Genomic DNA, 12,881 nt, shown 5'->3' with positions numbered 1-12,881 from the left:
GGCCCTGGGTTCCCTTCTTTCCCCTCCCCCCCCCCCCCCCACCACTATTTTAAAGTATATTGTATCAACCACTGCTAATTTAAGCGTCTACTATAACGTAATTTTATATAAAATTAATGGACATTTGCAGATTTTCGTAATGCTGAACCAAATAACTTGGGTGATGAAGATTGCATTGAAATGTATGCAAACCAGTGGAACTGGAACGATCAAAGCTGTGCTGATATCTTATCTTTTGTATGTGAAATATGTAAGTATGATGTGGTGCCATGTTGTCAAACTCCTATTGTGAAGCTTCCTCCTTTTTTGCATGCATAGATTATTAACCACATATTTATACATAATTCATTTATGCTAACGCTCTGTCTACAAACTTTATGTGACAAAAAAAAGTGATGTACCCATATATGGACATATGTCATAGCACTACCATATTTGGGCATATCACCACTATATTTGGGCACATCACACTTTTTTGTCAAACTAGTTTGATAGTGTAGACAGAGCTTCAAATATTTTGTGAAAATGTACCACTTTTTTTTAATATTGGGGTTTTTTTCTTGTGTCGTTTTCAGTTGATGATTCGGACAGTCCGACGTTCACTTACTGTCCACCAGATCAAACAGTTCCAACAGATCCCAATGAAAACTTTGCAACGCTATCATGGGTTGAACCAACGGTAGATGAGGACAACCAATGTGCTATATCGATTGTCTCAAACTATGACATTGGAGATCAAGTTGCTTTGACGTCAGGCCTTACTACTACTATTACTAATACATACATAGCAACAGATCCTAGTGGAAATACTGGAACGTGTACATTTTCTGTAACAGTCAAAGGTTTAAAGTTTTTTTTATAAAAATACTTACTGCAGTAATAATTAACTACAGTAATTTATTTCTACCATTAGCAAATAACTGAACAAGTAGTTAATCTCACTCATATAGGCCTACTACCTCATTATGTCTAAACAAAATGTCATTCCCAGTTATCATCGGTTCAAAATGTTAAAATAATGTAATCATTTTTGTTTTATCAATGAAAATTAGATGATGAAAAACCAGATTTCACGGCCTGTCCGGATGATATCACAGATACCACTGACCCAGGCTCTGCAGACGCAGTAATCACATGGGGTGCCGTCGAAGCTATAGACAATTCTGGTGTCGCACCAACAATAGACAGTAATTACGAGAATGGTACAAGCTTTCCGATTGGCTCAACTCTTGTCATGTACAATGCTACAGATATGTACGGCAACACTAACGATTCCTGCTCATTCAGAGTTGATATAACAGGTAATATACCAATCAAACATACTTTTACCATGATTAATATTTGTACCTTATGAGATATTGTTTACCGTATGTTATTATTATTATTATTAGATAACGAAGCCCCGTTATTTACATCATGTACAGTTGACATTACATCTGAGACTGATCCCGGATCTTCAACATCGGTTGAAACATGGGATAGCGTGACAGCTACAGACAACTCAAATGAGCAACCAACCATTTTATCAAACTATGACAGTGGTTTTGCATTTCCAATTGGTGTTACTACAGTTGAATACAATGCAACAGATGCAGCCGGCAATGTTAATGGAACTTGTTCCTTCAACATTACAATCATGGGTAAAATAGAAAATATTTGTAAATTGTTGAAGCAAATAATAAATTAAATCTACTAAAAATTTCAACAGCCATATATAGGCCTATGTCCACCTACTTTGCACAATGCTATGGAATCTTTGTAAAAATCTTCTATTTACAGTGAAAACAATAACTTTGAAATAATGCTATATTATTATTTTTGTTACAGACATGGAGCCTCCAGAGTTTACAAGTTGCCCGAGTGACATTACGAATGAAACCAATCCTGGTCTCCCAACTGCTATAGTCACCTGGCCAAATGTAACTGCTGTTGATAATTCTCTGCTGACTGTTATGATAGATGGTTCTCATAAATCTGGAGCAACCTTTCCAATTGGCACAACTGATGTTATGTTCAATGCTACTGATCCTGCCGGCAATGTTAACACTACCTGCAATTTCTCAGTTACTATTAAAGGTGAGACAATCATTTTGTTTGAGAAATTAACTTTTTTTTGGCAGAAATTGTCTTTTTCTGCTGTAATACTGCTGTTATAGCTGCATAGACTTCTTTGGTCACAGCAGTATATCATTTGCTGTAATACCATTTGGGTGTAGTATTCACAATATAATATACCTGTAGTTTAGTATTTCTGAAGCACTGTCTGTGGTTGCAGCAGTAATTACTCTGTGGAAGCAATAATAAAAACACAGTGTGGTTGTTGCTACAGTATAGTTCTTCTCAGCATTGAGTATAGCTCAATAGGAACTATTCAGTACAGCACATAATAGGGCACTGGAGATACATAAAAACTGTAGACCAATATTTACATACATTTTTATTGTAGATACTGAACCGCCAGTGTTCACGGAATGTCCATCGGATATAATTATAAGAACCGATCCAGATCTTTCATCAGCAGTCGTGAACTGGACAACTGTAGAAGCAACCGATAACTCTGGTGACCCTCCGACGATTCTATCAAACTTTGATGGTGGTGACACATTCCCAATTGGATCTACTCTTGTCAAATATAATGCAACTGACATGGGGGAAAACGTTAATACAACATGCCAGTTCTTTGTTAATGTTACAGGTAAAGCTACATTCATATTTTCTGTTTCACAAAACGAAAGATTGTGCCGTTACCGTAATTGCCACATGACATCAGTATTTATCACCTTTGCAAAAAGGAAACATATATTCATTTCAAAAACATTTATAATTGTTGTTTAGATGATCAAACTCCAGTGTTTACCTTTTGTCCGTCGGACAACACATCTACAACAGATCAAGGAATAAACTCAACAACTATGGAATGGATGAGTGCAGAGGCTACGGATAATTCAAATGAAACCCCAATGTATATGCGCAATCACAACTCCGGCGATACCTTTGAATTTGGTGACACTACCGTGCAGATAAATGCATCGGATGCTGCTGGAAACGTGAATTATACGTGTGTTTTTGTCATTACTATAACAGGTATTCAATTTCAGGTTTATATAGTTTAAATTTTTTGTTATTAATATCTTCTGATAAATGATTTTTAACATAAAAGATGTCCTCAATCAAATCCCTCAAAAAAACAACATTACAATTAATGCATTCTCCCTGGAGAAGATCCGAATCTTTCCTAAAGTTACATTGAACTGCCAATTACAATTGTATATGTAGTAGTTTATTAGAATTGAACTAGGTTAGGGTAACTAAAAAAAAGAAAAATTGTCTACATATATTAACAAAAATGCTATCGTTCTCAAAATATTATTAGATAGTCCCATTACCAATATTAAAATGTATTTTTTAACTCAACAGATGATGAGATTCCAATGACAGATGATTGTCCAAATGATCAGATGGTAACTACAGATAGCGGCGACGATGTTGCCACTGGTGTGACGTGGACTTCACCAACGTTCACGGATAACGTTGATTCTACTATGGATCTTAGTATCAGTGAATCACAGACCAGCAATGCTGCTACTGAATTTAGTATAGGCGCAACAATGATAACTATAAATGCAACTGACTTATCAATAAATAAAGGAATGTGTTCATTTAACATATATGTCACAGGTATGTAGTACAGTTTTGGAAAGATATACAATTTAAGTAAAAATCATTCTGATGGTCCGATAACTCAAATACAGCAATGTAAGTAGGCCAATAAACAAACATACTGCATTAACTGAAAATGTTGTTTTTAATGGCAGATGAAGAAGCCCCAGTGTTTACAATGTGTCCTGATGATCAGTCAGTTAACACAACAGAGGGAGAACCTACAGGCCTGGCAACCTGGATGGAACCAACAGCTACGGACAACTCGGAAGCTATACCAGACATCGTTGGCTCTCACAACCAAACCACGTTTGAATTCCCAGCTGGTGAAACAGTAGTACAGTACACAGCCTCTGATCCATATGATAATGTTAATACAACATGTACTTTTACCATTACTGTTGAAGGTATGTTTATTAATCAAGTAATAAAACATTAGATGTATAGAAGTATTGTGGTGTTATTTTGAACATGAAATCATGAATTGTATTTGGACAGTAAAACAATCAATTAAAATTGCTCATGATATTTTGTACTTTTTAATCAACTTATATAAAAAAGGTACCCCATTATAAGAAGCTTTATTTTTGTGGTGTCGTCATAAATATCAGAAAGATTCACCAAAGTCAAAAAATTGTTTTTTAAGATTGCAATTTATTTTTTGTACAGATAATGAAGCACCAATAATTACGTTGTGTCCCAGCGATGTTGTGGACTACACAGACACCACAACGGATTCTACATCTGTAATGTGGTCACCAACTACTACTGCTACAGATAACTCTGGTGTAGACCCTAACATCACTACCAGTATACAGCAAGGCGCAACATTGTCTATTAGAAATCACACCGTTTATGTTAATGCTACAGATGGTTCTGGCAATGTGAACACTACATGTTCTTTTAACATTGAAATTATAGGTAAAACTTGTATACATTAGACTATTAACTGGGCATGGCTCCAACTAGAACGGATGTACTGTATTGACAAAGGTGCACATAAACATTTCTAGTAAAGCCATTCCACAGATTTCATTTTTTAGGTGTTTGCCTTGTTTGTTTTGTTCTAGGCAGAAATTAAAATAACTTCCATATTCTAGGGGTTTATAAAAAGTAAAGTAGTTTTTTACAAATGTTTGATTTATATTTATTATACTGTAACATCACTGTATTATACTTTCCTATACTGGTTTTGTACAATCCCAGGATTACAAAAGTTTTCTATATTTTATAGATAATGTTGTTCCGGATCTTACCTGTCCTAACAATACACTTGTTATGCTTCGAAATGGAAGTTCAACCGCTTTTGTCAACTGGACAAAAGCTGAAGTATCTGACAATTCTGGGTTGGCTGTAACACTTTCGTCTTCTCCAAAGATGAGTGGTGATGAGTTTAATATTGGAACATTTGTTATAATATATACAGCAATTGATGTTTATGGCAATGTGGCTACATGCACATTTGCAGTAACTGTTAGAGGTAAATATTGGAAAATATCTAATCTTTGTTGTTAACTTCTGATGCTAGTCAGCCCTTATCAGTTCTTGGGTTTTATTCTCATATTTCATGCAACATGTTTTTTCTTTCTTTGATTAGATTTGAAATCGCCTTATTTTGAAAACTGTACTGAATCGTTTACAATTGGAACAGATCCTGGATTAGCAACAGCGGTTGTGTCTTGGGTTGAACCTGTTGCCATGGACAACAATGGTGTGAACAGAACTGTACAGAATTATTACCCAAATCAGATTTACAATATTTCTGAATTCACTGTTGTGTACGTCGCTTATGATGATTCCAATAACAATGCAACCTGTGAATTTGTCATTACAGTTGAAGGTGCGTCAAGATCATGTCAATATGATGATTCTACTGCAGATACTGCAGTAACTACAATTTGTATCATTTTTTGTTTGTTTATACACTGTTTATTTATTGCAGTGACTGCCTCATAAACTTTTACAATGAAACAAACTTTAAAAATGTAGTTACTGCAGTCAGAATAATTTTTTCTTTCATTCAATACAGTAGCATGTACGCCACTGGTCCAAGTACAATAGTAGATAATAATATATATAATTAAATTTAAGTATTAGTAGTAAATAATATTGTTTATCTATATTACAGATATTGTTTATGTATCTTTTTAACATAATATTTATGGCATTAATTTCAAGAAACAACTCTATATTTACAATAACAACCTATAAATCATCTCCCGAACTTCTAATTCTCCCGAACTTCTGATACTGTACTGTATTCTATTTTACAACCATGATTTCCTAAAGTAATATTTGTTCTAATATAATGACATTTACCTAAAAAAATATTATTTTATGTAGAATAAAACCACAATTGAAATGTTGATTTATGTGTTTGAATTTTACTATGACAATTTTTTTTTTCTCTTTTGTGGCATTAACCACTATTTATTTATTTATTTATTTCATCTTCAACAGATTTATACAATTATTGAATACTTCTGTGATAATAATAATAATAACTATTTCATTGTTATTCTCACTTTTGTCGTTTTTTTTAATACATATTTACATTATGTGAGTATGACAAATTTCTGTTGTATGTGTTCTTATCTTTGTTTATTTCTGTTTCAGATCAGGAAAATCCTAATATTACATGTCCTGATAATATAACAGCAGAAACAGCACCTGGGTTAGGGTCAGGTTCTCCAGATTGGACAGTACCTGTACCCACTGACAATGTAGAACTTATGCCTACAAGTCCAGTAGCAATTCCTGACGTCACTCCTCCTGTAAATATTGCTGTTACTGGTAGTACACCATTTGAGCAAACCTACATAGCTGAAGATACTGCAGGGAACACAGCTTCTTGTACATTCTATATCATAGTTGAAGGTACTTGTCCTTTTTACTAGATTTGAACAAAGGGGAAAAAGTGTAAATTGTAAAGAGAAAACATGTTCAAAGTTGGGGGTGAATCCAGATTTTGGTTGGAATACAGGTTATATAATAAAAGAGGCTTTTGTTTCCACATTCGAGGCAGTGATAAGAATGGGTGTAGCACAATATCTTAAAGATGTATTGTCCCTTGAGACACAAAAAATGAAGGTCAAAATATTCTAAATTTAAATTGGCCATATCAAAGTAATATTAAAGTTATTCACTTTTCAAACCACGAGTATGCATTATGCATGATGCTAATTAGGATTGTTTACAACTCGTCACTGTTGAGAAGGTGTTTTCACACAGATCGCGAGGAAGTTTTATGATTATGCATACAGAGTAGCCAAACAAGCGCGTTGCATTATGAGATATGCTTTGATCGAAAACTTTGACTGGAAGTCAAAGTTATTTTTTGAACAAAAAAACGTCTGCATTTCAGTTAAATGATTTTTTTTTCGACTAATTTTTGGTGGAAGTTAGTAACTATTATGATACTTCAAAATGACCCACTTTTTTTCGAAATATTAAAAAAAAATTATTTTGGAAATTAGTCAAAGGGACAATACATCTTTAACCATCAATTTGCCAAAATACCTTCTTATGTTTGTACATGTTTCATAAATGCAAATGTGCACAGTATACTAAAATAGTAGTTATCTTGATCATTGTGCACTGCAAATTGCCCTTAAATGCACATGCATGTTATGTACATTCAGGATAAGTTTATGTTGCTCAATAGTACTGAATTCAACAGTACTTTTGTATATCTTTGATAGATTTATGTTATATCCACCACTAACAGTGTAAAAATAATTTTACAGACAAGGAACATCCTGTTATCAATGACTGTCCTCCTGATCAGAATCTGACAACGTCTTCTGGTGTGAACTACACTGCTGCCATCTGGACAGAACCCACAGCAACTGATAACGCAGGAACACCGACCCTTGTCTCAACGCACAATAGTGGTAGTGATTTCTACATTGGAGAAACTTTGGTGACATACACAGCTGAAGATTCTTATGGAAATACTGAAATTTGCAATTTTACCGTAAATTTAATAGGTTAGCTTGTACAAGATTGATATTCAGTACACATCGCACAATTAAACAATTATTAAATACCAGTTAAACACCAATTAAACACCAATTAAATACTAGTTAAACACCAATTAAACACCAGTTAAACACCAATTAAATACCAGTTAAACACCAATTAAATATCAGTTAAACACCAATTAAACACCAGTTAAACACAAATTAAATATCAGTTAAACTCCAATTAAACACCAGTTAAACACCACTTATACACCCATTAAACACCAATTATACACCCACTAAACACCAATTACACAATGTAAAAAAAAAATTCTGAGCAAGAATTTGAACCCTTGAACCTGAGATTGTTATAAAACAAAATGGGAGATTTTGATTAGTGATGATTGACAACATGGAAAAAAGTTTGGCCAGTGCGTATGTGGAGAAGTTAGGATGTGCTTCCTCACTTTATTTGGTTGGTTTCTAGGTGCAGGTGACAACTCATGACACATCAAATCAAAAGCTCCCTATTAACCACAGTTGACACTTGATGACCTTTTATTAAAAATATTCTTTAATATTGCAGATGATGAGCCACCAACATTCAATTGTCCAGCAAGTTTTAATGTCAACACATCTATGAATGCAAACTCTACCAATGTTACATGGCAGTATCCAACATTTATGGATAATTCCTATGAAATGGTTGCTGTAACAGAAAGTCATACCATTCCAACTGTTTTTGAAATTGGAGTACATGAAGTAACTTATTCATTTGAAGATATATACTCAAATGAAGACTCTTGCTCCTTCAATATAAGTATTAATGGTAGGTACAGGTCACAACATTTTTCTTATAGTTGATATGTGTATAAAAATATGGTTGAACAAATTTAATTTGTGAAATACAATTTTTCATACTGTTTTTAGATTTTGAAGACCCAGAAGTATTGTTCTGCCCAGACGATATACACAATAACACTGAACCTGGTCTATCCTATGCAAACATCACATGGTTGCCACCTGTTGCTGAAGACAACAGTGGTTTCTTTACAACAGTTCAAACAGCAACGTCAGGTGATGGATTTGGTGTTGGAGTTGAAACTGTTACTTTTACATTTACTGATGCAAATATGAATATGAATGAATGCATGTTCATTGTCAACATTACAGGTATGTATTCTTTTTCTTAGTATTATTTCTATATAACCTATTGCACCTAATTGTTTACCTCCCAATGTTCAAAAATGTAAAAAAAAAAATTCTGAGCAAGAATTTGAACCCTTGAACCTGAGATTGTTATAAAACAAAATGGGAGATTTTGATTAGTGATGATTGACAACATGGAAAAAAGTTTGGCCAGTGCGTATGTGGAGAAGTTAGGATGTGCTTCCTCACTGCCAATGGCAGGGCATGGGCTGACAATTAATATCTTTTTTGCTTAATGGGGTTATGAAGTTCTTTTTATGATGAGTGGACTTCATCCATAAATATTTAAAAATTAACTAAGTTAAGATGATTTTTTTGGGCTAATTCTGGCTCTTGTTTGTTTTAAATCCTCTTTCTTAATTCACTATTGACAGCCCAATGCTGGTTCCTAAAAATCAAATTCCTCAATAAATAATAATAATAATAACAAAATATTTGCAATAAACTCACAGTGAATACATTTTTTTTAAACATTAAGATACTGAAAAACCAGTAATAACCTGTCCAAGGGATTTAACGGTTGGTGCTGATGCAGGACAACTAGACACATCTGTTAAATGGAGTTCACCAACTACCAGTGATAACAGTAATGGCAATGTTGATCTAGCTGTAGACTATATGAATGGAAGCACCTTTTCAATTGGTACCACAGTTGTCTCTTATCAAGCAACTGATCCAAGTGGTAACATGGAAAGCTGTACATTTAACATAACTGTTGAAGGTATGTCAATAGACCAATATACTATTCTTTCTTTCAGACCAGCAGCAGAAGTAATGGAAAATTAGATTTTTTCCTCTTTGGTTGAAAAATGAAAAAAATTCTGGTTATGGGCTTGCTTTGCAACTTAAACTTTGCCGGAAGGTCAAAGCCAACAGTCTATTTCGTGAGATCCCTACCTGTGCAAATGCCATGGACACTTCTTTATATGAAAATATCTCTGTAGCAGGTCGATAAGTAACAAGAATACATGAAACTTATAACGCTTAGTTTTTGCTTAGTTCTCTGTAAAAGAAGATGAAATTCTTAACTTTTATAACTTATTGTAAAATTGTATGGTAAAGTAGAAAGTTGACAACTGAAATTAATTGTTGATGATGATTTAAACTGAATTAATAGATACTGAGGCCCCGATTGTGAGTGATTGCCCTGAAGATTTCATATTGCCAACAGACGACGGCGAACCAGATCGAGAAACCTACTGGACAGAACCAACAGCAATGGATAACTCAGGAAGTGTTTTTGTCTCTCAGTCACACACAAATGGCTCAACATTTGATCTGGATAACACTACAGTCACATATAATTTCACAGACCCTTCAGGAAATTTAGCCTCATGTGAATTCATAGTTACAATTATTGGTAAGTATAGTATAAGGACCATGATGCCAATTGGTCACTATGTTTATCACAGTGTAAATGTATACCTATACAAATGAATTAATGATTAAAGTTGTAATCAAGCAGAACAAATCTATGTTTTTGAGGTTCCTTAATAACTACTGAAAACCATTCCAGATATGTGCCAATGTACAGTACTTATTTATTCATAGATATTGAAGCTCCAGTACCTAGTAGCTGTCCAAGTAATAGCACCTACAGTACGGATATGGGAGTGAGTACAAAGGTTAATGTCGCATGGACGCAACCAGCATTCAATGATAACGTACCTGGGACAATTCCTATTTATAATAATATTTTTCCTAATACCTATACATTTCAACTCGGAACTACAGAGGTGGAGTATTACGCTACAGATGCAGCAATGAACACTGGATATTGCTCGTTTTTTATAACAGTTATTGGTAAGGAAACATTTTTCAGACTTTTGAATCGATACCCAATTTATTGGTTATGGCCTTAATTTATTCATTATATATAGATTTGCATAGGATTTGCATATAAGCTTTTGAATAACCTCTACAAAAACTTTTATTATGTACCATTCTAGTAATTCATTTCTTGAAATTTAATGGGATTCTTTCTTCCTTTTTGTTTACTTTCATCGGCAGATTCAAATGGGTCATATCAATAGCCTTTATTCATCAATGATTTTTCTATTAGAAATAATAATCTTTAATTTTTATGCAAAATTAATTTGTTTGATTCAAGATACTGAGGATCCTGTTGTTACTTGCCCAAGTAATATAACCGCCAACTCAACTGAGGGCGCCGCAACAGCTATAGTAAACTACACAGCAACTGTAACTGACAACGTTAATGTAACTTCTCAAAGTTTTGACATTCCTTCTGGTTCAATGTTCAATTTTGGTGATACTGCTGTTACTTTTACTGCGTCGGATGCAGCTGGGAATGAGGCTAATTGTACATTTGTTGTCACAATTGAAGGTAAAGCTAAATGTTTTAAACACAAATGATAATCAAATATTTCTATTGCATGATACAGTGGTATGTTGTCAAATCCATGCCAAGAATGGACCAATACAACAAGGTTAACAGTTAGAAGAGTGATTGGATTCAAGGTACAGTACACGGAGACTATCTGAGAAAATCTTGGTGTTGACATTCATTCTTTCCTACTGTTTAATCATAAACTTAACACTTTAATAATATATTTGATTTTACCATAGATAATTAGACACTGCTTCTTGTACATTTTTTCTAGATATGGAACCTCCGGAGTTTATAAATTGTCCAGGTGAACTAAATGGAACTACTGATGCCACAGTTAATTACACAACTATAACATGGGACATGCTAGTAGCAATAGACAACTCGTTAGTTACACCCACAATTGCTAGTTCACACAATCCAAATGATGAATTCTACATTGGAACTGTTACAGTGACAGCCACAGCTACAGATGGAGCTGGCAATGAAGCAACCTGTACTTTTGATGTATTGGTTATAGGTAGGCAAACTCCCCTTAAAAACCAGAAAATATTGCAATTATATTACCAATAATGTAGATGAAAGACATGCACTATACCATAAGATGAGTGGTTCGTTAATAAGCACATGCCATCCAGGAGGCGTTACACATTAACTTTACAATCCCCAATTTCTGGTTATTACTAATGATAAGTATATGTTTGATATAGATGATGAAGTTCCAAGTATTATGAACTGTCCAGCTGACGTAACACAAATGGTAGATATGGGAACAAATGCCAGTAACGTCAACTGGACAGAACCGACAGCCACTGACAATTCATATGAAGAACCAATGATGACGTCATCTCATTCACCAAACGATGTCTTTGAATTTGGGATGGCGACAGTGGAATATAACTTTACTGATGGATCTGGAAATCTCGGCCAATGCATATTTACTGTAACAATTTCAGGTACTGAGAGATTGATATAACTTTCATTGAATGAGTGGTTGAGAGATTGGAGTAGAAAGACACTATCTTAGGATTGAACCCTGGGCATTGAGATTGGTAGGCAAGCACATTAACCACCAAGCTACTGCTCCATTGAAATATGTTGTAAATGTGTGCCCGGTTTATAAGAAATACCATTATTATTGTAGATGATGAACCACCAGAGTTCCAAAATTGCCCTAATGATATTGAAGACACTACTGATTTTGATGAGAACACTTCCGAGCAAAGCTGGACTGCTCCCACACCAACTGACAATAATGGTGTACCAGACGTCAGCTCATCTCACACCTCTCCGTTCATGTTTGCCATTGGGGTTACCAATGTCACATATTTGGCTACTGATAGCTCTGGAAACACAGTTGTGTGTTATTTTCTTGTCAACATTACAGGTAAGTTCTTTCAAAAACCAAAGCATGACTACATTATTATGATGGTATTTATTTTCACATCTATGATATTGAATTTCAAATCCATTCAATTTATTTTAAAAATAACATTCAAAAGAAAGTTTGAGGGTTTTTAACCTTTAAGCTCAGCCATTCTGCCATAATGGCTGATCTGATGATTGATGTCTATACAAATTTAGACTAAATTCATTAATTGTAGTAGTAGGCCTAGTTAAAGTTTAAGGGTAGAGATTTCAAGTATAGGGGTGTACTCAAAATACACTATGATTTTCCTAAGGATAACTAATTTGCTTTC

General features: G+C 34.2%; 1 protein-coding gene across 1 annotated transcript in view; it reads left to right on the top strand.

Annotated features, from left to right (window-relative positions):
- The first annotated feature begins 180 nt into the window (after positions 1–180).
- The window catches only part of LOC140045029 (uncharacterized), a 32,645-nt gene continuing 19,944 nt past the window's right edge, over positions 181–12,881 (top strand). The window contains exons 1-23 of the mRNA XM_072089765.1: positions 181–250; positions 576–842; positions 1,053–1,301; positions 1,392–1,640; positions 1,828–2,076; positions 2,447–2,695; positions 2,836–3,084; positions 3,418–3,678; positions 3,816–4,067; positions 4,330–4,581; positions 4,895–5,140; positions 5,258–5,500; positions 6,277–6,537; positions 7,407–7,649; positions 8,209–8,451; positions 8,553–8,795; positions 9,310–9,552; positions 9,949–10,191; positions 10,383–10,634; positions 10,942–11,178; positions 11,456–11,701; positions 11,892–12,137; positions 12,326–12,568. Of these exons, the coding sequence (XP_071945866.1) occupies positions 181–250; positions 576–842; positions 1,053–1,301; positions 1,392–1,640; positions 1,828–2,076; positions 2,447–2,695; positions 2,836–3,084; positions 3,418–3,678; positions 3,816–4,067; positions 4,330–4,581; positions 4,895–5,140; positions 5,258–5,500; positions 6,277–6,537; positions 7,407–7,649; positions 8,209–8,451; positions 8,553–8,795; positions 9,310–9,552; positions 9,949–10,191; positions 10,383–10,634; positions 10,942–11,178; positions 11,456–11,701; positions 11,892–12,137; positions 12,326–12,568 (5,536 nt within the window). The remainder of the gene's footprint in view (positions 251–575; positions 843–1,052; positions 1,302–1,391; positions 1,641–1,827; positions 2,077–2,446; positions 2,696–2,835; positions 3,085–3,417; positions 3,679–3,815; positions 4,068–4,329; positions 4,582–4,894; positions 5,141–5,257; positions 5,501–6,276; positions 6,538–7,406; positions 7,650–8,208; positions 8,452–8,552; positions 8,796–9,309; positions 9,553–9,948; positions 10,192–10,382; positions 10,635–10,941; positions 11,179–11,455; positions 11,702–11,891; positions 12,138–12,325; positions 12,569–12,881) is intronic.

The sequence above is a fragment of the Antedon mediterranea genome, chromosome 1, assembly GCF_964355755.1.
Source record: "Antedon mediterranea chromosome 1, ecAntMedi1.1, whole genome shotgun sequence".
NCBI lineage: Eukaryota > Metazoa > Echinodermata > Crinoidea > Comatulida > Antedonidae > Antedon > Antedon mediterranea.
This window is presented reverse-complemented; position numbering and strand designations above follow the sequence as displayed.